The 26,567-nt window shown below is 40.3% G+C and overlaps 1 protein-coding gene across 3 annotated transcripts in view; it reads left to right on the top strand.

Annotated features, from left to right (window-relative positions):
• The window catches only part of ankrd13b (ankyrin repeat domain 13B), a 45,062-nt gene that overhangs the window by 4,140 nt on the left and 14,355 nt on the right, over nt 1–26,567 (top strand). For 2 of the 3 annotated variants that reach the window (XM_042413547.1, XM_042413548.1), the window contains exons 2-7: nt 1,290–1,432; nt 17,981–18,116; nt 20,311–20,435; nt 21,411–21,456; nt 21,946–22,089; nt 23,179–23,419. In XM_042413547.1, coding sequence (XP_042269481.1) covers nt 1,290–1,432; nt 17,981–18,116; nt 20,311–20,435; nt 21,411–21,456; nt 21,946–22,089; nt 23,179–23,419 — 835 coding nt within the window. Of the gene's footprint in view, nt 1–21; nt 107–1,289; nt 1,433–17,980; nt 18,117–20,310; nt 20,436–21,410; nt 21,457–21,945; nt 22,090–23,178; nt 23,420–26,567 lie in introns of those variants that run through there. The other variant, XM_042413549.1, reaches the window with a different exon arrangement.

Genomic DNA, 26,567 nt, shown 5'->3' on the forward strand with positions numbered 1-26,567 from the left:
CAGCTCTCTACCTGTCGGTTTCCGCACACACACATACCCAGCGTCCCTGCAGCCCACCTGGGGGCAGCAGGGAGGGGGCAAAAATAATCCTGTCATTCTTTGAAAGGTGAGATGGATTTCACAGACAGGTTAAAAATCAGACATTACGAAAAGTCAACGCATCAATATGTTTTAATATTCACTGACCAAAATGTAACCTGACATTTATAGACAGGGTTAGTGGACCTATAGTTGGCTAAAGGCCTACTATTACCTGCTTTAAAAAGAGTATTCAATATTAATATTTATTGCAGATATTTAGCATGGTGACAATTTACAGGATACCCTTTAAATTAAATAGGCAAACAAGAAACATATGGGTGTCGTGTTCATTTCTGTTGCCCTGCTGGAAAAAAGTATTTATCTTTAGATTTACTTATTTATCTATATTTATTTATTTGTTTTTTGAAAAAAAAATGCGCGTGGTTTTGGCTATCCTGTCGGTCAATAGGCTATTGATGGCCTATTATTTGTATTAAATTATTATTAGTTAGAACAAATTTGTCTAATGACAAAAAATGAAAGAGGAAAACCAAAAAAAAGGAGAAAAAAAACAAGATTCAATCTATAGTGAAACGACAAAATATAATATTAAATAAACTAGAAAATGAATGTAACACAAAAGGTGTTATACTTAAAATTGATGAGTACTGCATGACACAGGATAAAACACTAAACTGAGATAAAAGTTATGCTTTAATGTAAGCGTTCAATTTTTTAAATGAATTTTATGAATTGCTTTCTGGTCTTTGGTGGTCAGTAAATCAGTTATTTTACTTCTACAGTGCATTGCTTCTATATTATTCGCGTAGCTTCCTTTTCTAACATGTATGTATGATTTCTGCAGTTCTTTTTTTTAAATAAAGAATATATTTTATCACAACATCCCTCACAGCGGATTGGCTGAGTGTGCGCACATTTCATTGCAGCTTGTCAACGCATCTTTCTCAGTCACCACCGGATGGGAGGAGAGGAGGAGGATAGATGTGTTAGAGTAGGCAGAGGAGAAAGAGAGAAGGAGGCAAGAGGTGGAGGGACGGGTGGTAAAGAAATAAAGGTGTAGCCCAATCTACTGAGACAATCAAACGAATCCTTTTCACGGGGCTTTGCCGTTTATTCTAGGCTGAGCGAGTAGGGGAGTCATTCACTGTTTTTGACGCGTATACGCCTTTGGGCATCACCGCCGATAAAGGATGATAGGCTTGATTATATAGCGTAAATTACTGACAAAGTATCCCTACAATCCACAGTGAAGAAAGAGGAGGACGCAAACTATGAACCGAGGATGATTTCTGCAAAGAAAACTCCGGAGAAGAGTCGTTATCCTATCCACTATTTGGTGTGGCACAACAAACACCGACAGCTGGAGAAAGAGCTGGCAACGAACGAGCAGGTGAGACAGACAAGAGCGATCAAACACATCTCCCCTTACAGACACAGGCCTGGTTCTTTATTATTGGCGTGTGGGTCCATGCACCAGCCCCTGATGATGATTTAATAAGGTGGTGGTGTAAGTGCCATCCATGGAACACCTTATTCCAGACCTGCCAATAATTTGGAATAGCGCAGTTAATTGTTGTGTGTAGGGTGGAGGGGGACACTTGTAGACCATATCTTAAGACTTAAATGTGTACTCTAGCATTGTACATCTCTTTATCATTCGATTTCAAATTACATGGCATGACTTTACATGTCAGAGAAATACGTTATTAACTACAATGGGGCTCTAAAATATGCATACCCAGTTATTTTAATGCATGGGAAGTTGTAACAGGAGTTTATTCCTGGGTAAATTACCAATGCAAATGACTGTATTTGCTGAGCCTGATGTTGCAGGATGTGTGTGTGTATTTATGTGTGTGTGTGTTTGTGTGTGTGTGTGTATGTCAGAGTCAGTGGTGCTTGATTCCTGTGTGTAAGCAGCATTATTGCGTGATCTACTCAAAACTAGGCTCTCCACCTTCCCACAAGCACCTTAACCATTTGTGAGTGGGTGAGACAATGCGGATACTGTAGCATGTGGGCGAACAGTTGCCAACCACCTCAGTAAATACAGTAATGGAAATCATTAAGATATTGTATTAGGTTTCTAGAGAAGATTTTTTTTTGTCATATTCAAAAGCTTAGAAAATGATTTTCACCCACTGGTAAAATTGGTGTACTTCACCTAGTAGGATGGGGGACCAGAAAATATAAGAATTACACTATTGTGTGTGTATGTGTAAGAGAGAGAAAGGGACAGAGTGACTATGCAAGAGCATGCATGCATGTGAATTCAGTCATTTTTTTTGCAAATGTGCTGAAGCACTGTGTCATTATATAAGAGATGCTCTGCAGGTTCGCAACTAAACAGATCTGTGAGTGCATGCATCATGCAGCAGCTTCAAGACGCCACACTTCCACACACATGTGCACACACTCGTCTACACACGTTTACACACATTTGCCTACACTTACACACCCTTATCTTCTTGTGGTTATACAAATTATTACCCAGGAAGCCTTGTCTGTCCACTAAAATGGTCAGCTAGTGCCCTAAAGGTAGTCATCAGATGGTCTACCACAATCCCTATAGCAACAGTAAGTGAGTGTGGTAGTGACATTTGTCATTCATTCATAATTATAACTTCTTTGTTGAGAAAAAAGTGATCACATATCTCAGTGAAGAAGCTCTAAAAACAGACTAAGACCTCTGGTATTCAAGTCAATGTCAGAGGTTCAGTATTTCATAGAAAGATCCATGCGTGTTCTTGAGGCAGAAGAGGAGACAGCAAAACCTTTTCAAACGATAACAGCAGTTTTCATACCCTGCTCTTCGTTGGTTCTTTGGTTTTAAAATTCATCACTAAATTTGTAGGCTCGATATAAAATCCTTACTTAAGTCTCACATGGATCCGTCTTTGGCCAGTAGCAGCAGCTCTAACGATGACAGTGTGGTCAGTTGGTCTATCAGTCTAACACTATGGTTCAGATTGAGATGTCTTGGCAACTACTGGATGGATTGCCATGAAATTTGGTACAGAGCAGACATTCATGGTTACCAGAGGATGAATCCTAATGACTTTTCATTTAGTCCCAATTGCTAATCAAAATTTTTACTTGTCAAGTCAAGCCAATTTTATTTGTATAGCCCAATATCACAAATCACAAATCTGCTTCAATGGGTTTTACAATCTGTACAGCAATACAACATCCTCCATCATTAGACCCCCTTAGTTGTCCAACTTTAGTTTGGATTCTTCTGAAACTAGTGACCAAATTCCCAACAGCCTTTGCTGTATCTTGAGATGCCGATGCAGTGCGCACATCCTCAGTGTTTTATTGGACTGTTTTTGTCAATATGTTCTTGCAGCCAGACAAGCATAGTTACTGACAGAGTGTTCTAATTTTTTTGAAGTTCAAACTGAGCTTTGTCCCAGCAAATTTTCCCCTAAATATCTTTCCAAACACCAGCAGGTCTGAGGCAGCAATACCGACTATATCCCTTATAGCCCTCTATATGAATTAAGCAAGATTGCAATTAATGTTGCCATGGATTTATATAATATTTTGTACTAATACTGATACTAAGCTTCTTTTTGTGTGGAAAAAATGCTTATGCTTTCTTAGGTGTTGTTTAAAGTGCTTCTGCCTTCTATGGTAAACCCCACTTCTGGTTATTGGTCCTTTTTTGATGTTTGAGTTTGAGAAAATTCAACATGCATCCGCATTCACATGCTCATTAGTGTCTCCTTCCTCGGCCCCACCCAGTTATCCAAGAACAAGTTTGTGTCTCAGACAGTATAATGTCTGTATATACTTTTGGTATGTATAGCTGTATTGAGTGTTAGGCAACCTTGTATTTGATTAAGTGTTTTTTTCTAATCTTTCTGCCTTAGAATGACATAACTGTATGTATTTTGAGTAAATATATCATCATTTTCAAAAGACACCAAAAGAACTATTCAAGAGAAAACATCCTCAATCCCTCTTTGACCCTTTGCTATGTTCCCCAGTAACAATATTAAAATATGTGATGTAAGTTACCCACATTAAAAAGGTTTTTATAGTTCAATTTTCATAGCGCCTTGTTTTATGTTATCATATTGTACCCCAGCAGGTTTTGTAAGTACATCGTAACTTTAAAACAGACTGCAAGATATTGTACACATTTATACCCAATTACACACCTTCTGTTTGTTACCCAGTGATGATATTACTATATCCTGTGAAATACAAAATTGTTACCTCATTACTGCCTAACTTCTTGACATCTTCTCTTGTACATACGTTTGTGTACCAGTAGATACTGTATTTGCTTGGTTCTTTTTTCTGTATGTAAGCAAAAATTACATTGTAATTAATGAGCTACAATCATTAATTATTGACATGATATCTGTAGAATTTCTCTACACTGAAAAGTTCTTAAAGTGGAAGTTTTGGCTGTGTTTATTTTACACAAATAGGGTCAATAATTACTCCTCACAAACCCACATTCATTCATTTTTCAGGAACCTTTGAATCTATAAATATTTTATGATACAAAGTTCATTACTCTTCTGCTGTTCATTTGAACCAGGAACCTTTATATTGTATCGTTGATCATTTTGAACTAAGTCAAACAGTCTGCCTTGTAGCAGGTCTTTTTCTATACTGCATGAGACAGAAAACTAATCTGTTGAATATCTCAACTACTTGCTGATGAACTTCAGTAGATCAATATGATTAGTCATCCACATTATTTGCTTGTGCTGGATAAAAGCTTTTTTAATGTACTGTACATCTACAGGACATTTTCTACCATCATGGCAAATGTCCCGTCAATGTATTCTGTAATGTTGTTTTTCACAGTAGAAACCTTTTGAAACCTGAACACGGTGTGACCTTAAGTCTATGAAATTTTAATCTATGCTGAGCCATACCATCTATTTCTATGGATCCCCGGGCTTCTTGACTATTTTGGATTTCAACAAAATAGAGAAAGAAAAAGAGGGATGAAGGCAGAGAATAAGAGTTTTCTCCATTTTTCACCACAAACATTATTCCATACTCTTTTCATGCCGGCTCCAGAAGCACTCTCCAAGACCCTAAACCTCGGTAATCAGCTGTCTCTGTTTGATGGCAGATCAGAGCGAGTTGTGAGAAGACAGGTAGTAAACTACAGCAGGAAACAAAAGCTTTACTTCTCTCCACTTTTGTTCCCCTCTTACTGTTGATGAACTTCTGCTCAGGCTCATCTAGAACTGTAAATATTCAAACTAGCTCAGTCCCTCTTGCTCTGCTGCTTGCTGTGTGTGTTTGTTTGTGGGTGTATGCACACACATCGTGGTTTGCATTTTTTTTTTTTTTTTGCATAGTCAAACATTTTACATCCTCTATGAATTTATATCAGCTACTAAACTAATATAATTACCATCACATCAGCATCAGATCCCTGAACTCATTAGACATACAGTTTATAATATGATGTATTAAACTGAGCCCTTAGTTTGTATGTGTGGTGCATCTTACAGCAAACTAGGACAACACACACACACACACACACACACACACACATACCACTCCAACTCAACTGCAGTCAGTCACACACACATGAAGCACACATGCAGCATGTGATACTGATTGCACGACGTCAAGAAGCATTCTGGATGTCTGTGGCACTCCCATGGATTTGGTCGGTCCAACACATTTTGACAGCAGAGGGATTTTTTTTATAGCTGCAGGCAAGTTATGGAAGTTGAATGCTGCAGGAATAATTAACAACATTAACTTGTTAATTTAAATGTAAAATGTTAATCTGGCTACAGCTTCTAAAATGCCCACTCATGCAAAGCAGGGCACTAATATTATCACCCTGTCAAGTATGTCCAGGCCCTACTCCTGCCCGCTGGAATATCACAAGCATGAAAATCAAGGCCACCAGTCTACATTTCTCACCGACCTACTGTGACAATATCCAACTAGATATGGAAATACAGAAGAGCAGGTTAAGCAAGTCGGGGATTGTGATTGTGGTAATATTAATGCTGTTGAAAATAGATAAGATAAACCAGGTTTTGTGGTTTCATCGACCATATTCTTTTTTTTTTCCTTACATGTGTAGATTTTATCAATAGACATAAGCTGCACATGGCCAAACCTGGCATTGAGTCCTGTTTGTTGTCTATATACTGTATAAGGAAAGGTTTGTTGTCACTGTTGAAACATTACTTTGAACACTGAACATTATTCAGTCATTTTTTGATGATTGACATCTTGTATTGGCAGGTCCAAGTTGACTAAATCCAATCCATGCAGACCTTGACTGTCTTGTACTGTTTATTTGAACAATAATAGGTTTTTCTCTGGTTGATGGATGACTGACAGCAAGATCCTACCCTCACTTGCATGTACACATATACACCTTCACTTTTATAGAAACTGAAGACAGAGACAGATTCCTATTATGAGCAAACACCCATGCCAGAAAAGACGAAGGGAGCATAAAAGAGGAAGAAGAGACATGGAGCGACTACACACGATCCCTGTTGCAACAATATATTATTAAAATACAGTGCATTGTGATAGTTCCTATGATATCACATGATGGGCATTAGGATATCACATTATGGCCATGCTGTTGCAGACCAAATAACAAAGGCAGCATTGTGCAGTTATTGCATGGTCTCTGATGAGTTAGGTTCCCACTCAGCTGTGGAGGAACAGTGTATTATCACTGACCTCTGTAAATAAAGGTAATCCACAGCCGTCTCCATATCAGAGCTTTTAAAACCCACCCGGCCTTTGGTGAAATGATGAGACTCATTTAATTTCACTGTGTGCATGCATCAAATATCCGGCACTGCTCCTGATCACATTCTTATTTCCTTGCAGCACAACAATGCAATGAATGGCAGGTTGATGTGTGGCTACATTGAAAGTTTGCTATCCAACACGTATGGTATGGGAATGTTAAACTATATGTATGTGTGAGTGAGTGAGTGAGTGAGTGAGAGGAGCAGAAATGCTGCCACCGCAAGCTACAGTGGAATAATTGGTACATCGGATATCATTGTTGCGATGCAAAGCCACAGAGAGGAAAGTGAACATAGTAACAGGAGGAGTGGTTGAGTAAATGCCAGAGACACACAGCTGACCACAGAGAGAAAGGGAAAGAAAGAGATGGACCAGTAAAATAGGAAGAATAACGAGCAGAGGGGGATAAAAGAAGGGATGATAGGTTTTTGGGGTTTTTTTTTTGCTGTGCTCACCAGTCATGAAATAAGGTGGATGCTAAGGAGGAGGCTGACAAAGAGGTAGGAGGTGGTGAAACAGCATAAGGAAGAGGACAATATTGACGGACTGAGTCAGGGAGTGGAGGCAGGTGATGAAGAGAGTGAAAACAAAGAGGAGAAGAGAGTAGAGGAGAGGAGGAAAATAATGACAGTCTTTGACCATGAACAGAGTCTGTCTGGGTTGCACGCAGACATAAAAGCGCAGCGTGATTGAAAAAGAACAGGGCCGTGTAAAGAGTGATGGTCTATCTCAAGACAAAGGCAGGAAATGACATCGAGATCTCTGTTCTCTTCCTCCGTTGCTGTTTCTCGTCTGTGTCTCTCTGACCCTGGCTCTCTCTTTCTCTCGGCGCATGGTTTCATTATGACGCCCGCGGTAAGGTGCTAATGGTAAATCAGCATTGTAAAATCTTATTCTGGGTTGCTTGGTTGCTGGCTTTAGGGAACAGAGCCATAAATAAGGGTTCGCAAGTTCATTTCCTTCACTCTAGGCCTGCATCTTTACGCCAGCCATCTGCTATCTGCTTACTCAGACTAAGCACCTGTCTACTTCAAGCCTCTTCTCTTCTCTTAGCCTTGTTCCTTGTTCTCCTTGTCTCCACTAATCACATCCATCCACTGTAACATTTTCCTTATCCTCTCCCCCTGGTGCCATCCATCCATCCAACCCCGCCCTCACCCCTCTTACTTGTAATGAAACCCAAGTCCTAATTTGAGCATATAGCAAAGCCACAAAGAGATGCCATGAAGGCTTGGTTGGGATCTAGTTAAGTTGCTGAAAGCTTTTAACACAGGGAGATAATGAGACTTGTGTAGATTGACGGTAAATGGTAGAGGAAAGGGGGAATTGGTAATGAAATAAAGGAGAAAGGAATTTGTTTGCAAGATAAAGAAAAATGCAAGTAAAGATCCATTGAACAGACATCCAGTAGGGATAACATGTCTGTGGCACTTCTCTTCAATTCCCGCATCACTGATCCAGTACAAATCACTTGTAGAATTGGCATCCTCCCATCTGAATGTTTCAGCCACCATGTTTGGTGGTTTTATGCACTGTTTTATTAATCTTTCATGTGGTTTTGTGGGCCAGCCAGTTTCTCACAAGAGGCCATCATCGCCCAGGCTGTGCTCAGCACAGGTGCAGGTGTCCTGACCTCATCTGGGAACATTGTCAAAACTTGGAGCAGCTCCTGAACCCTGTGATTATTCCTCTCATGCAAGAGTCTGGCGAGGCATATATCATTACTCGGATAGAGGTTAATGTGTTAGTAAAGTTCCAGTGAAGTTCAACAGTTGATTATGGCGCAGCACCAAGGATGAACTATTGTGTTGTTGTGGTTAATGACCCGTTTAAATGTTGTGGGAAGAGTTTCTAATGGGTTCAGAGTTTCAAAAAGGTTGCCCATCAGTTTTAACTATCAGGAAATCATACTGCTAAGCCACCCTGGAAAAAGTCTATGCAGTTTACGGAAAATAAAACTGTCTCGAAGGAACAATGCAGCTTTCCAGCTTTGGAGCAGTGGATCAATTTTTTATCTTCATACAGATTATCAAAAAGATCTTGAGCTTGTCAATTTAATTTACATGTGTTATATATAGCTTGGTAACAGCTGGTCTTAAAGGATAAGGCTGGTGATTTTCTATATTTTTCTTATTGTCAACAAATCTCATGTGCAGAGCCAAACCAACAATGGACTCATCCTACTTGCAAGTATTGTGCGTGTATCCAAAGCCTGATATATCGTATTCCTCTGTGCAATAAACCTTTATTATTGTCCAAAAGCTATTAAAAACTTGTCAATGAGCGACACCGCTACACTGGGTGACATGTTCCTTCACCACAAAGAGTTTTGGGCACATTAGTTAGTTTAGAAATGGCTCCAAAGACTAATAACAGCAGTAGTAATGTGTAAGGCAGACACCACTGCACATGCACGGGAACGTGGTTCTGCTTAGAGATTCACTAGCTTGTCGTGCTACATATCAAAGCCTCTTGACTTTGTACCAAAGTTCTTTGAGAAATTTACAATGTAGTACAAAGTCAAGAGGTTGTCATATTTAGCACCCAGTGCAGCAGTGAAGCTCATTGAAATGTTTTTAATAGTTTTTGAACAACAATGGAAGTCTATGGCACAGACGAATATGAAGTATAAGACTTTGGATACACACACAATACTTGTAACTTAATCAGTTCACTGTTGGTTTTGGTTGACCAGTTGACAAGAAGGAAAACATAGAAAATCAACAGCCTTATCCTTTAATCCTGTTTTGTAGTATTTGTAATAGTCTTTTCTTGTGTTTTGAATAATAATTTGAGAAAAACCTTGGGGGCAAACAAGATTTTCAGATTTCAATTCCATACAACCGTGTTAAAAAATATAGTTTTTATGGATTATAGCAGCCTGTGGTGGTGGATTCAGATCTTTGTACTATAGTGTACACTGTTTTAACTAGTCTATGTGTTTAATACTTCAATATGCTGACATTTCTAAATGAATTTCAAGGTGAAATGTTCACTATGCTGCCACCACCAATTTCAGCATTAAAAAGGGACTTCTCCAGTACAAGTCCAATTACACATAAATAAAGACACACAGATAAACCATTTAAAATATGATATTCCTTTAATTTGACCTGCCCATTGTGGGGCAGTGAAATACTAAATGGCTCTGAGAAAATGACCCTCTGGTTTCATTATCAGCTCCAGCTAAGCACTACCATCTCTTGCCAGATCACTGGGTTCACCTGAAATTGCTACATAATTCACATCCTCTCTCTCTCACACACACACGCGCGCACACACACACAACTCACAAGAAAGAAAGTGACAGCTGTGTTGTTTCAGTCCAATAGGCTGCATTATGTGATTATGCTCTTTTATAGCGTATGCACTGTCTGTCTCATTCAAACAAAAGATTTGCTCTCTCCATCTGTGAGTGTGCCTGCATCTTTGTGAGTGTGAGGAGTAAAGAGGAAGTGCTGGCTCTCTGCTCTATGCATCGCTCTCGGCCTGCATGCATGTCTTCCCTGGTGTTATGGTGAGGTCTGTCAGCTCACTGCAACAAACAGGTGTCAGCACCTTCAGATAAACATCAGAGAAACTCTCTCTTTGCTTCTGTTGCTTCTGACAGGTCCATCAGCATCCCACCCTTTTGCGCTTTTCTCTATCTCTGTCTCTGTGTCCGCCTGCCTATCTCGGGGATGACAGCAAACAGACGAAGTGCACTGAAACAGAGAAAAAATTAAATATTCTGCAATGTAGGTCAGCGTACATTTGGTCTTATTTCCACTGCTCAAATTCATTCACAGCCTTTTTAATGCACCTGCAAGTAAATCTTGGCTGCATGAAGACGAGTGTGAGACACTGTGAGAGGTTTTGTTATTCTTCGGTGAGGTTATCGTCACCGCTCACTCCGCTCACTCTATCATCTGTGACGCAGGTTTTGTGCTGTCCTTTTATTTCTGAAGCGGTGTCACACTGAAAATGGATCAGGGTTTCATGGCAGTCTAGCGTTTGTCAAAGTCTCCTCTGGATGGAGAGTCACAGAGGCGAGAAGGGAGGCAGGGGGGAGGAAAAGTTATTTTTATTCTCCTCCCTCCCATCGCTACCCTCTGCTCCTGTGCGCCCTGTGCACAAACATTTTGGGAAAGCTGCTGTATGTGTATATGCGCAATTTTGTGCGTGTGCGTGTGCGTGCGCGGTGTTTGCATGAAAGATTGATGTTGGCCTAAGTACCTGCCAAGCTGCATCAGGCCAGGCACACACTGAGCAAGGGAGAGAGAGAGAGGGGGGGGGGGAGAGAGACGAGGGAGAGAGAAAGAGCAGATGCCACAGATAGAGATGCCTATCAATAATGCAACCTCCACTGAGCTCACTATTGAGGGAGGGCGAGATGAGAAAGAACGAATGAAAACAGAGGAAGGGAAGGAGGGAGGAGAGGATCACTAGGAAAGAGTGTGATTATAAGGCATAGATATGGGTTAAGGAGAGACAGAATGGAGACAGAGGAAGAGAGTGAATGCGGCAAAGGAATAAATTGTTCGGGTGACGAAGAAAAGCAAAGTAGAGCAAGGACAGAGATACAGATCTGTAAGAAAAAGTTTCTACAAAACAGCAGCGGAGGCGTTAAATAGGTTTTACAGCAGAAATAGAGGTAGAAGGCATTTAAGGATGAAAAGAGGACAAATTGAAGGGAAATGTGAACACTGTGCTTCTATTAAGTTAAAATTGTATGCAAACACATGCAGAGCTGCCAGCGAGCGAAAAAGAAAAGAATTCTCGCATCTCATTATAAATGCAAAGTTTCCTTCTTATAACTATTTATATGTCATCACCATAATGAGAACATTTCTTCTTGTAATGGAACAGTTTGACATGACGCTGTTATTGTGATCCATTTTTATAAGGAGAACAAGATCTCGGCAACTACAGTGAAGGAAGAATGCAACATTATAACATTATTTTCTGTCTCTGGTTGAAAAAGCGAGTAGACAAAATGCTTTGTAGTGTCTGCATACTAATGACGATCTCATCTGTATTCCTTAGCACAAGCTAAAGGTTAGAAGCTCGCTCTAAAAGGAAGTAAGACTTGATTAGTTCATTCAAATGGCCACACATCGCCTTTTCTGCAGTAGCAGCAACACCACTTTTCTCTTTTCAATTCCTTGTCTGATTATGTTTTATATTTGAATTATATATTGCATTATGACTGGTCAACAAAGCATCAGTATCATTAACCATTTATAAAACGTAGAAAGTAGAAAGTAGTACCAAAACATACAAATGCATGATTATTAAAATGTGATATATGTCTTGTTTTAGCAACAAAAATGTAAAATAAATACATACATAAATCTTATAGCAGTGGATAGACACCTGCAGAAATCTTTCATGACATGCTCAATGGTGTTTTTTATCAGCATGGACCTGATTTGTGTTTAATTTACTTGCTGTGTAGTAAATATTAGAAACACTCTCCGGCTATCTATATGTTATCCATCTTTCTGTCTTTTTTAATGCCTTAAATGATTTCTCAGCCAGTGTGAGATGTAACAGAAAACACACTTCATCTAGCCATGTGCCACACCCTTCATTACGGGCTAGATGTGACCAGAATATGCCCTCCGTGGTGATATCATTGTTGAGTGAAGAGAGAGCCAAGAGACGAGCGGGGATGACATAATGTCCCTACTGTAACTACCGAACCACACAAACGACCAAACGAGAATGGCCTCTATGTGTGTGTGTGTGTGTGTGTGTGTGTGTGTGTGTGGGTGAGAGAGAGAGAAAGAGAGAGAGTACATGACCCATTAGTTGCAAACAACTCCTTTCTCCAGAGAGTTCCTGTTTTGTTAACGGGGGAGGGGAATCTTCTTCATCATCATTTAGTTCCCAGTTTATGTGTGTGTGTGTGTGTGAGAGTATGTGTGTGCAAAAAAAAAAAAAAAAAAAAAAAAAGTTGTGTTGTGAAAGTGTTTTTCAACTGAACATTGTTCACGTGTGAATGAGTAAGTATGTCAGTATGTCTGCAGGTCAGTGTGTGTAGTGGTGGGAGGACATTAGCCCTAAAGTGGCCTTAAGTGGTGCTCTTGTGTTTATGTGAGTGTGTGTGAAAAAGGTGTCTGCCACTGATGGTAGTGTGTTTCTGTTAACTGCACTGCAATGCAAACTGAATCGCTTAGCATGTTGCTTTGTGTCGCCACCGCTTTCTCACTCCTCTTTAAGCCTCCTCTTGAATTCTGTCTTGTAAATACTCTTTTTGAAATTAAACTGTAGCTGCTCGCTATGCGCTCTACTAACTCTGACTGCTGTCTGTCACCACATTCAATTTCTCCCTGTCCCGGCTACTTTTGATGCAAATTGGACCAAACGAACCACATCGAATCATTAAGGCTACTGTTTGAGAACGTTGCTGTTTTCTGACAGCGCTCAAAGGTGTTATCACAATAAATTTCTCACATACTTGTGTTGATATGAAAATTCGACAAGGGGTAGGTGCTGGTTACTAATGATGAAGGAGAGCTGATGGTGGAGAGGTTGCTCGATGAAGATATCAAGCCATGCCTGTTTTGCCTTTGAGCAAGGCGCTAAAGCCCCTGAACTGACAGTGAAGGTGCTACTTGAGAGAAGAATATCTGTGTGGCAGCAGGTTCTGAGTTTGAATGAGGTCAAAAATAGCACTCAATAACATTTCAGGCTTTAATCTGGCATCCTTGCTTAATGGATGTCGTAAATAATACTGCATGCCTGGAAGTATAATGCATCACAGAGAAGTGCAAGGTAAGGAGGAAAAAAAAAGTAAGGAGGAAAAAATATAAACCAAGAAGACAGGTGAAATATATTCTCCCATTCTTTCTTTTTTAATTATGACTTTTAGCCAGACAGCAGCTACATCAGGTGTAGCTGGGAAGAGGGAAGCAGCTACAGAAGCTAACAGCTCAGTGGATTGGTCGATAGTCTCCCTGTCATCCTGTGTTATATATTGTACACACTGTTTTCTGGCAGCATCCTGTACTCTCACCGACCTGTCTTCTCCTACATCCTCCCTCTCCTCTGTGATCACCCCCGCTGCCATCCTTTCTTGACTTTCCCTCCCTATCTTTCTGTTTCCTACCACCTTACCACATGTTTCTGTTCATCCCTCTTTCACCCGTCCCTTCCCTTGTGTCTTTAAGCTGCATTTCCACCCTCAGCTCTTGTATATAGAGTAATTTAAATCGAGTACAGCTGGAAAAATAAGCCTAAACTGAAAATCACCAACATTGCATGCAGCCACTTGAAGGGGGGAGCGATGGATGAAAGGACAGCTGTGAGACAGTACAACTGCTGTAAACAGAAAAGAAATTAAAGAAAAGTCAAGTAGCTCTTTTTCCTTTAGCCCTGTTGCAGTCTCTCTCTTTCTTTCCCTTAAATGTCCTAACAACAATATGTGGGGCGTTTCTCTCCAAAATACCATTTAAATTATGGGTGGAAATGTTTTCCAAGACTTGCTATTGATACTATTGAGTGGTGAGTTACACTTGCTCACATGTCTCTTTCTCTTCCGCATGTTGTTTAAATGATGTAAGCCTTAGTTTGGACTTTGAAATCCTTCCTGTGACTTTAGCTCTCCACATTTATGCTGCCTAAGCACATGTTGTCAGCAGTGTCACTGTGGTGCACACACACAAACACAAACACACAGAGCACTGAAAGCGGCTGTATTTGCATGTTATACCTGGACTCCTTTCGTTGTCCGGCTCACTCAAACAAAGCTGACTGCTCTTTTGCTTCCCCCGCGTTGCTATGACACCCCCTCCCTCTATTCCCCAGTCTCCACAGCTCCAGAGGGACTCCCTCCTGTTGTTGTCTCCTTCAGTTCCCTTCTCTGCCTCCCTCTCTCTTCGCTCTCTTTTGCCTTCTGTTCGCCTTCCTCACCCCTCCCCATATCTATGTTTGCCATAGCCATCGCTTGCAACAGCAATCCATCGCTCTTTTCTGTTTCTTCCCCCCCCGTCTTTGCCTGTCTCACATGTTGCTGACAGGCAGTTCCATACAATTGATATGCACATTTTTCATGTCTGTTTACAGTTTGTGTCTCTTACTCTGTCCCAGGGTTACTTTAGAAGGAGCTGAGGAGAAGAGAAAGCTGCTGAGTGGATAGTTAGAGATCATACACAGATAATACACCCATTAACACACTGAAACCATGCTATCATGCTCTTCTATTGAATTAGGCTTTACTAGAAGTCAATCCAGTACATATTTAAATATTTTAATGTGTTATTTTCATTGCGTATGTGAGCATTTGTGTGTGTATCTTAGTGTCTGTGTTTGCATCCATACCCTTGTCCATGTTTGTCTTTATCCCATGCAGTTTTCCTCATTTCCCTTGCAAATAATTGAAACAGAAGGCTGCAGTAACTGATTGATAGTGTAACTGCTGGGTCTGTCTCTGTCTCTGCTCACAATGTGTGTTTCCTGGAGTGTAACAGTTAACCTGTGTTGGACACTGGCTGCCAGTTATTTTTATTATCATATTCCTAGCCCAATAAACATTTACGACACCTTCCTCATATCAAGTTTTTTGTTTGGTCTATTCTCAGTTGCGTAAAATCTATAAAACATTCCTCTCCCCATAAACTGCTTTGATTTAAAGATGTATGTGGACCAATAAGGACTCATACTTGCTCAGCTATATTTCTGATACATTGTACATAGTAATATTATAAACACACTATAAAGAACAACTGAGGCACTGACAATATTCTCCACATTTATATTCCTCGAAAGAATTTTCCACAGCTTCCCCAAAGTCTTAAAGTGCTGATTCTGAGTCACGCTACACTCATCTCTGAGAGTAATCCTTAATTAGAATTCAAGCCTGCAACGGATTGACAGAACTGACCTTGGATCAGCCCAGGCCCGGGATAATGGTTGCCGTCAGCAGCACTGTTTAATTGTATGGCAGAACTGAGATCAGTGTAGAATAAGTTGCTGATTTTTGGAGCGCACTGCAGACAGAAGCAACATCAAAACAGTGGTGCATAGGACGGCCTGGGCCCTGAGGAATGGACAGAGAGAGGGATGGGCCGTTTCGCACACAGCAATACAGCTAGTGGTTGATTAAATTAAATGAATTGCGTGGAGACTTGACATCTCATCAAGTGTACAAGCACCAGCTCGTGTTGTAATAAACAAATTGTTGCTACTGTAACAGACGAGTCTTGCTGATCAGTAATGACGTCACCCTGTCTATGCTGTAGAAACTGCGACAATACTTTCCAACATTGGCTCACTACTTATTCCCATGACTAAACATATCAAAATCAGATGATATGTGAGATGATATATGTTATGATATATGAGATGTTTTTTTTTCCTTTCACCTATCCATGACGTATACCTACAGGCGTTCTGATTCATTATGACAAAGGCAAAATCCTTGTGCCCTGGAAAATTGTGCATCCTTTAAAGATTAGTTTTGGTAAGTGCACTTATTTGACTTCTTGTCGAGAGTCTGTCTATTAAAGTCCAGATGACAGTCGGGACATAACGTTGTGAGGAATTTGATTTGAATGTTGAAAAGTGGGCGTGTCATAACAAATAAACAAACAAACAAACAAGGAGAATTACAGTGATTCAGAGTTGGATGCTAGCCTCCATTCAATCGTAGAGGACTACTCACCTCCTTCAACACATTCATCCTCCTGGTTACCGTAGCAGGCAGACGTACCCCTCGATCTGTGCCACTAAAAGTTGAAGATTGATTGATGAGTGGATGTCACCAATATTATTGGTTGAAATTGGTCGGTTCAAGCCTACATAAGCATATGTCATATTTTGTTTTACAGGAAGAAAACATGATTGGATTTTGATATAAAAATACAAAGAAATTGATTTTTTTTTCTATATATTGTTAAGTAGGTGCACAATATGACCGAGGATGTGATCTAAAAGGGTTAAAAAGGCATTTTTCATTTCATCACTTTAAATATGAAACTATAGCCAGGAAACAGTTAGCTTAGCTTAGCATAAAGACTGGAAGCAGGGGGAAATCAAGCCTGGCTCTGTCTGAAGATAAAAAAACCCAAAAACCTATCAGCACCTATAAAGCACAGATTAACTATGCAACTATATAACTATGCAAAGCATAAAAATAACATCATTTTATGGGATGTTATAGATGGAAGTCACTGTGTGTGGCCAACAATTAACACCTGCTAATCAACATATTTTAGAGGTGCTGGTAATAGACTTTTTAAACTTTGGACAGAGCTAGGCTAGCTATTTCCTCCTGCTTTCAGTCTTTATGCTAAGCTAAGCTAATAGCCTACTGGCTCTAGCTACATATTAAGCATACAGCCATCTACTCATCTAACACTGGGCAGGAAAGCAAATATGGGTTTCCACAACATGTCAAACTATTTCTTTGCAGACTTGAAAAAGCATGAAGCAGGCCACAAAATTAGATATACACAATTTTTCATGGCCTGGCATTGAACAATAACCCCTTTTGTTCTTTTATTTGTTTGGCTTAAGTATGCACCCAATGTTCTGTAGAAAAAAACAAATACTATTGGTCTGAAAGAGGCTCCATAATAAACTGTATGTAATAAGTATTTTGCTCAGTGTCATGACAAACTGAGATGAGTGCTGCTTATTTACTTTACCTGTTCACATTCTCGGCCAAGATTCAAACTGGCAAACCTTTAAGCTGAAAGTTGCATCTTTTGAAGAATAGCGGACAGAAGGCTGCTTAAAAAGCTTTAGGTGGGTGTGGAGGCAAGGTTAAAAGAGTAGCTAATCCCAGTCCATCCAGCCCAGAAAATAAGTGGGATGCTGCAGGAGTGTAGCACCCAGTCACGTTGGAGTGCTGACAGATCAATTAGCACCTGTCACTGTCTCTCTTTCCATCTCTCTGGCGTCATCGTCACGCTTGTGTCTCTATTATATTTGTCTGTTTCTTCTTACCACTCTGTCTGAGCTAGAAGAGCCCAATGATATGAAATTAACCCCAATTTCCTCTCCTCCTACTTTATCTCTCTGTGTCTGCTTTCCTCTTTTCCTCTACTCCACCCCTCTCTTATTTTCTTTCCCTCCATTTCCTTAATCTCTGCTTCTCTCTCTTTCTGTCCATTTACTTCCCTCTCTTTTCTATTCTTTCTCTCCTCCCTCTTGTCGTCCTCTCCCCCCTTCTTGCATCCAGACTGATTTAGAGTCTCTGGACCCTCGTGGCCGGACTCCTCTCCACCTGGCTGTCACGCTGGGCCACCTGGACTGTGCCAGGGTCCTGCTGCAGCACGGAGCTGACGTTAGCAAGGAGAACCGCAATGGATGGACCGGTGAGTGTGTATGTGTGTGTTGGGGGGCAGGGCACTGAGCTTATTTGTGTGTTAGTAAAACACAGTGTGCAGTGTACACGATGTATTATTGGGTGCTGTGTAGGGGTTGTAGTTTGTTTCAAGATAAAGGTGCTATGAGCAACATTTTATACAATAATATATAGTTGTTATATTAATTATGACACTCTGGTATAATTATAGTAAACAATGAGACCACGGTGGAGATGATTGGTAGTTTCTATCTCACACCAGTGGTTAATGTGGGTACTCAAAATTATGACCACACTTCCCAGGAACCCTTCTGCTTTCTTTGGAAGAATATGTTATGGATTTTTACTCCTCATAGTATTTATCATTGCTAGAAACTGGCAAAGCTTTTGTTCTAATTGCACTAGTAGAACAGTGCCATCCTCCCTTTATATGTGCTGTACAGAAATGCACACAATCTCAATAACTCTCGCAGTCCTGATGGTCTTTTTTTATTTATGGTAATTAACATTGTATAAGTGTGAAAATGATTTATGGGTAACACAAATCATAAGTTATGACATCATAAAACATAAATCAAAAAATCAGGAACTAACTGATAACTGATGAACAAATAAGTAACAAGTAGTTCCTGAAAAACTAGTTCATGATTTGTTCTTTACTCATTCCTTAGTAACTAAAGGCATTTTTGTACCTTTACTGTACAGTGTTACCATTTATTGATGTTAAAATGCTACTTGCAGCACCTTTAATGTCAATAAATAAGTTTTTCAAAGGGAGATAGTCTGATCATAAAGACACACTGGATATGTAAAAAAACAATTGTCTGACACTGCCTCCCCCATTTCTTGCTTGCTGTTGTAGGCATGTCAATCAGGGAGCTGTATATTTAATCAATAAGCAATCATTAGGAAGCATTGTATAAATGAGGAACATCTCCTTGTGATGCACTGTGCCCTGTTGGTCTTAACACTGACTTAATGGATGTGGACCATGTGAATAATAAACATGTGTTGATGACTGATTTTTTGTCACCCACAGCAGTGACAAGCATTCAGACTAACAACCTACATGTGAATGAGAGAAACCTTTGACAAGGTTTTTAATTACTGTATGTACAAAGGAGGCAGTTTCTGCCATTCTTGCATGTTTGCACATCAAAAGAGCTTAATGCCACATATAGCCGTAGTCATCTGCCGTAAACCAGTGAAAAAACAAATCACAAATGGCCTGAAAATGCAGTGATTTTGGAGGTGGCCTCCTTGGTTACAATAACAAAACTCCAGTAATTTATAATATATGATATGTTATACACTGTATTTGCAAAATGGCCTTCAATAAAATTTTCACATTTCCAACTGGCACTATTTTACAATGGCAGTGGACAGTTTTGGCCTCTTGATGAATAATTCTGATTGGTTTAGAAAATACAAACCAATCACAACACTCGAACACTCTCCGTTACCACGTCTTTCACAGAGCGACAGGCGGCTACTGCCAGACATCTCTACTCTGCTGACACTGTGCAAATGTAGTGTGGAGATATGTCTTGCAATGGGAGAGTAATGGAGTGTGAAATCAATTATTTTTTTAACCTTGAAATTACATTGGCTGATGTAACACCCTTTACTCCAGTGAGTATTGTCCATATCCCACCTTCATCGTTAGATTTTTGGGTTTTTTGCGGTTGTTCCCTTTTTGATTGTGTAACGCTGCGCGTAAATGGATTCTTGATGGTGATGGATTAATTGCTATAAAAGTGAAACCTTTTGTTCTTCTTTCTGTGTAGAGTATCATAAAGTAATCTTTTGTGTATCTTAATCTGATTACTGTGTCTGTAAATGCACTCACTGGTTTTGTTATCACATTATAAGAATCCAACTACATGTTGATTGTTTCAACTGCGTGTGTATATGTGTGTGTGTGTGTTAGCCTTTATTCAGATGTCTGCTTATAAAGAGAGAGAAAGGAAATTGTTCTATAATTGTTCCAAGTGTAGAACAGCCTGTAAGATTAACAGCAAAGTGGCGGTCTGATGAATGATGGGCGAGCTGCAGTAATTGGTCCTACCAGCTTTTCCTTCGGCCTACTTCAGTTTCGGCAATTCTCACTGACCCCTGAAATTGTTCATGTACATAAATTTTAGATGAGGCCTGAGTGATTGGCTCTGTTTTACTCTCTCTGTCTCTCTCTCTCTCTCACTCAGTTCTTCAGGAGGCGGTGAGTACCAGAGATCCAGAATTGGTGCGTCTAGTGCTTCGTTACCGTGACTACCAGAGGACTGCCAAGAGACTGGCGGGCATCCCCATCCTTCTGGAGCGACTGCGCCAAGTGGGATTTCACACAAACACTTTCATGCACACATGGAAAAAGAAACACTCTCATGACCGCACACACACACACACACACACACACACACACATCCATGAACACAAACAAAATTACATACATGAAACAAAACTACAAAGGCAGAGTTGCATTCATTTGAAATGTAGATTCATCTTTGCAATATTTACATTTTTGTTTTCTAAGGGAAAATATTCTTGGATTTGTTTGAAGGTATTAATAACTTTGTTTACTATTTGACAAGGGAGATACACTCGCAGGGATGGGTCTCTGTGTAGCAAAACCCTCTGCCTCTAGGTAATTTGAGTCATTGCTATTCCCTTGAGCACCGTAGCAGTGATGGAAAAGCAGCCTGTAGAGAAAGTTGACTCTTATAATCCTGACAGGAAAGTGTGGAGGTGCAGCAGATCGTTTTGAAGATGCTGCAGCGGTAGAGCTGCAGAGAACAGTAGCAGAGGTGCAGAAAACTGCCTTCACACAGTCTGTCTTCCTGTGTATCTCCTCCAGCTGGCTCCCTGATACAAATACACACTAACACACATTCACACACACACACACACACACACACTAACACATTCATACGGTAGACACAACACCCTCACACTTTGAAAATGACAATGAGTACTCGTACATCTCACCCACATCATTCTCCATCTATCCCTCCATCCATCAGTTCTATAATTAACTTACACACACATACACACACACACACACAAACACACAACCACTTCTCCATGCCAGTCCCACCATCTTTGGCACAGACAGTGAAGCAGCATCACTGCATTCTCCCCATTTTTCTTTCCCTCCACTTTGCTATTCTCCTCTCTGTTTCTATCCATCTTTAAATTCATCACTCTCTCTCTCTCTCTATCTTCCTCCCTCTCTCTCTTCATCCCACTCTCTCTCTTTCTTTATGTACATCACTCTCTCATTTGTCCTCGCTCTCTTCTCTCTGTCCAGGCCCAGGATTTCTATGTGGAGATGAAATGGGAGTTTACCAGCTGGGGTGAGTCCAGTTCTCTGTGTGTCACTCCAGTCAGTAAAGCAGTCCAGTAGCAACCAGTCAGAATTAATCATGTTCATCATGTTAACATCTCCCTCTGGGGATGAAGAGGCCTGTTTCTTCCTGTTGTACTGGACACTGATTCTCATGCACTTCCTGGCCTTGGTTTTGGAATTAAATAGCATGTGCTATTTATATCAAGTGATTTACAAAACCACAAGTGGATGTACTTCCACTGTGTATGATTTATAAAAGTTGAGACTATTGTATGTTTATTTTTATACAGAATATTGTTGTTGTTACATGTCTGTTCTGAAAGCTATTGTTGGACTTATCAGGGAACAGAGCCAAAGTACTTCTAGCATGAACCAAATAAAAACACCAGAAGGATGATTGACGTTTGCTGCATTAGAAATTACAGGAAATTGGGGAAATTACAGTGTTTCTGTCTAACTTATTATGATTTAAAAGTACATCTATGTTTGTCCTCAGTGCCCCTGGTGTCTCGTATCTGCCCAAGTGACACCTACAGAGTCTGGAAGAGTGGTCAGTGTCTCCGCGTTGACACCACCCTGATGGGTTTTGAACAGATGACCTGGCAGAGAGGAAACCGAAGCTTCATTTTCAGGGGACAAGGTCAGAAGTCCAGCTCCAACTCCAACAAACTCCATTTCCAGTCTTAATGCCAAGTTAAGCTAACCATTTTCTGGCTGTAGCTTCATTTATAGCGCACAGCGAACATGAAAGTTGTATCAATTAACTTCTCTAACTCAGCGAAAAAGAAAATAAGTATTTTCCCAAAATGTTGAACCATTCCTTTAAGATATGTGATCAGATTGCGCAATGGCTTGTGAATGTACAGTGAGCATGTGTTTGTCACACTGTCTCCTTTCCCTTTTGCTTCCTCCGACTGTCCTTCCTCTATTCCTTCATCTTCCTCTGTGTCTCCTGGTTTTCCATTCACATTTGCATTCAGTCCAATAAAACAGCGGTGAAATATTGAGCAGAAAGATCACAGGCTATAAACAGTGCCTGCATGTGATGCTGCCGTTATTATTTTGGTAGTGTAATGTTTTACAAAATGAGGTGATGGAGCACCATCTGGAAGACATCACTGTTTCCCCTGGCTGATTGTGTAAATTCACAGGTCCAAGATGAATTTCTAGAAACACATTCTTGTATTTATCAGTCGCACTTGCTTCAAGTAAATGTTGAGAGGAAGAAAATTCACAGAGACAGGTGCAGGTGTGACCACGCTTTACTTTCGAGGATGATCCTTTCTCTTTCCACCTACCTCTTTCTAGCCTCACTGCACAGCGCTTTCCACTGGCTCCTCTCTGTGTTATTTCATCCAGTTCTTTTATTTTTATCTTTCTTGCTCTCACCACCTTGAATTATTCCCCTTCTTCTGACCTTTTCCTGGACTCTTTTTGAGTCTCTGCATAATGTCCTCCTTCTCTGTGTTTCTTTCTTCTGGGCATGCCTGCCTGGATCTTTAATTTGCTATTTCCTTTTCTCTGTCTATCCTCAGCAGTCTCTTGACATCAATCGTGATCTCTCTTGACTTTCCTTTACATATACTTTTTGTATGTTTGTGCCTTCCAGCCTCATGGACATGTGTGCTCTAGTTCATTCCCACTTTCAGTTTGTTAACTGCCTCTCTCTTGCTCACTAACGTTGCCCTCATTTTTCCCTTCACTCGTCTGTCACCACGTTGCCTCCCAGACTCCAACGCCGAGGTGATGGAGGTCGACCATGACAGACAGCTGGTGTTCTGTGAGACCTTGTGCGTCTCGTCTCTCACGGCGCTCTCACCGGGCCGGGGAAATGGCGGCGCCTGCAGCAGCAACGCCGCCAGTTTGGGCCTACTGGGGGTGACGCAGCCCAGTGATGAGCAGGTAGCAGGCAGGCTGTCTGCTCCCGTGGTGACCACTCAGCTGGACACTCGCAACATCGCCTTTGAGAGGTCAGACGCAATTAATATACATAGAATACAGGATGTTAGATTGTAGTTACAAGAGAGACATCAGTATTCTACTCTTCAAAATACCCAGAGTTTGGTGTAAATCAAGCAAGGCGTGCACCTAAAACACATGAAATATTCAAGGATTATAGAAAAATCCCACATTTAAAAACCAATGTACAGCAGTTCTTGATGTACCCTGCATCCCTGGTCCCATTTTTGTAATTTAGTGGTGTATTTTTCAAAATTAAAGAGCAAAGGCTACTTTTTAGTCTCACCATTTTGCAAAAACCTTCAACAGTCATAAAGGGAGAAATCTTCCATAGAACAAGCACAGATACAATTTTGTTTACCTCAGAATCCTCAATACAACAAGATGCAATTCAGCCACAGGACATGTTCTGCTCCGAGTGCTGATTTTTTTTTTTTTTTTCTAAGTGGAGGAGAATCTCTCCTGTGTTGTTGAATTTTGTGTTACTCTGTCTCTGTAGCTGTTTCCCACATTGTCACAATGCATTTCACAAAATATAGGAAAACCCCTAGCAGCCGTAGTGGTGGAAGTGGAGACAACAAAAGTCATGTGGAACTAATTCAGTTCATTGACCACAACATATTACTGATATATCTACAGTATAGCAAGTGAAAGGGCAAACTACTGAGTTCATTCTAAAATTCTGGTCAAGTTTAAAGTGAGAGTAAGAAGGAATAACCCTATCTTCCCATTGCAAAATAAAAACATTCAGGGGTTTTTACTTCAACCACAGACTGTAAAAAATAACAGTCACCTTGACGTCAACCATTGGTTTGTAGACTCCCGTTTTAAAGCCTTGAGTTTGCATTTTGACCATCGCCATGTTCGATTTTTGGAGCCAAAAGTGACCATATTTGGGTGGAGGTGACCCTATCGCTAGCTGCTAACTTGATTAGTATGGTGCATTTACAGTCTATGGTTAACTGTGATAATCCTAATGTTAATACTAATTTTCGCTAGCGAAAAATAGGTTTAAACCATTAAAACAAAATGTACTTAAAAACTGATTCTCTAAAGGTCTTTTAGTACAACCAAACGCTGAAACACTGAAGACATTTTTAGATGACCAAAATGTTACAATTAACTTTCATGAACTGAAAAAACACTAAAATAGCGACGGCTATGGCTACACCTACTACGCAAATCTGGGGTTACGTCATCGTTATGTTACCTAACCAACATTGTTGCCATGGTAACAACTTGTCAATCACAATGTAGCCATGCCCTAAAGAACACCCTGGTTTATTGTCTATTAAATGGGACCATAATTCACAAAATGCAATTACTTTAATCTAAACAAATACTCCATTCTTGATCTTTTGTGTTCTATGTGGACTCAATGCCTAAAATGTCAAAAAATAAAAAAATGAATATGTTACAATACATGAGCAAGGAACAAATTAGCTCCTGGCTGTGTGAATCAGGCTCAGACCACTTCACTAAAGCTCAACACTCCAGTGCAAGTGAAATGCACCGGTGAACATGGAAATGGGGAGCAGATAGCAGATCAAAAAGACATGGGAGAGACAGACAAGACATAAGCTCACTAGAAAAAGATCAAGAAGGATGGGAAGAAGGTGCGGGAAAAAAAATAAGATGAGCAGGTGGCTCTTGTACAGTCAATTTGGAGCTTTTTATTATGATGACAGTATAGTTTTATGGCTTCGTTTTACATAAAGTGACATAGATAGGCCCATAGAGATGAAAAGAAGTGGAAAGGAGGATAGAAGGGAGGGGTGGTTAGAGCAAGCAGGGGCATAGAGGACAAAACTCATCTTATTCAGGTGGTATGATAAGACTGATTTGACAGACAGAAAGAGAGACGGATGACGGGACAGGTAAAGTTTTAGACAGAGAGAGATGAAGGGGAGAAAAGTAGGGATAAAAGAAGGGGGATGGAGAAAGTGACTGAAAGGAAGAGAAAAGAGGATGAGACAGAGAGATGAGAGGAAATATAAGACATGCAGTGAGAATACAGGGAGAGAAAGATGAATGGGACACATATGGGGAAAAAAACTCACAATACATAAAACGGGGGAGTCGATGGTTTAGGAGGTAGGTGAAGAAAGGGGAGAAAAATAGACTACAGAGAGACACAGAGATAAATCGGTGAATCGTGGAAAGAGACATGGAGACAGGAAGTGAATTTTAACAGATAAAAGTGAGTAAGAAGCAAGGGAGTAAGTTTGGTTTTAACTTTGGTAGACATTTTTTGTCAAACTTCACATGAAATTCTGTACCTGTGTTTCTTTCAGTTTGTTGATTTGGGCAACGCAAATGAAGAGTTAATGACAGACCACAGCAATCCTCAAACCTACCTTTAGATTATCCCAAAAACTTCTGTTCTTATCATTTTTCATTCAGCTCCTGAATTTATGGCTAGATCTTTCACTATGACATCAGAGCTCACCTGAGAGGCTGCAGTCACCTGTCTGTGTGTCTCTGTGCTGCTCAGGCTGCGGCTGACAGGATTTTCATAATGAAATGATGCCTGACAGTCACAAACAGATCAGTTGGACAAGCTGTGGCTAATTTAGCTCATAAATAATGTTCATGTTAATGACACTTGTGCAATAATAACTCTGCTCTTGATCCACTAATAGTAAAGGGGAGAGATGGCATCAAATAGTAACCTGGCACACCAGATGGTTTGTTATACAGAACCATCTGGGAAGTCGTCCTTAGAAATTGTTTGGAAAAGGGCAGGCGCTTTCAAAAAATACTTGGCAGGTGATTGGATGAACCATCTGTCTATCACCGTCTATCACAGGCTATCGCCTCTTTCTGTCATCACACCTAAACCATGCCCATAGCCGCTAGTAGTTCTAGGATGCTGATTGGTTGAACCACTGTTGGTTTGGCCACAAGGGTATAACTTGAAGCCAGACATGAGGGATTCTCTCATGATCTCGCAAATCCAGTTGCCTTGCAAGGTAAATTAAATTGCAAATATTTCTCCGATTAATTTCAAAGATTAATGTTTGGATTGAATACAGAACATTTTTATAACCAAGCTCAGCTGTTAATGACACTTTGGTTCTTCTTTTAAAAGTACCTGATGTCTTAATTGGCTTTTGGGAGGACTTTCCACCAACAGTAATAAAGTTGTTTAATTAAACA

This window comes from Thunnus maccoyii, chromosome 6 (assembly GCF_910596095.1).
Source record: "Thunnus maccoyii chromosome 6, fThuMac1.1, whole genome shotgun sequence".
Taxonomy (NCBI): domain Eukaryota; kingdom Metazoa; phylum Chordata; class Actinopteri; order Scombriformes; family Scombridae; genus Thunnus; species Thunnus maccoyii.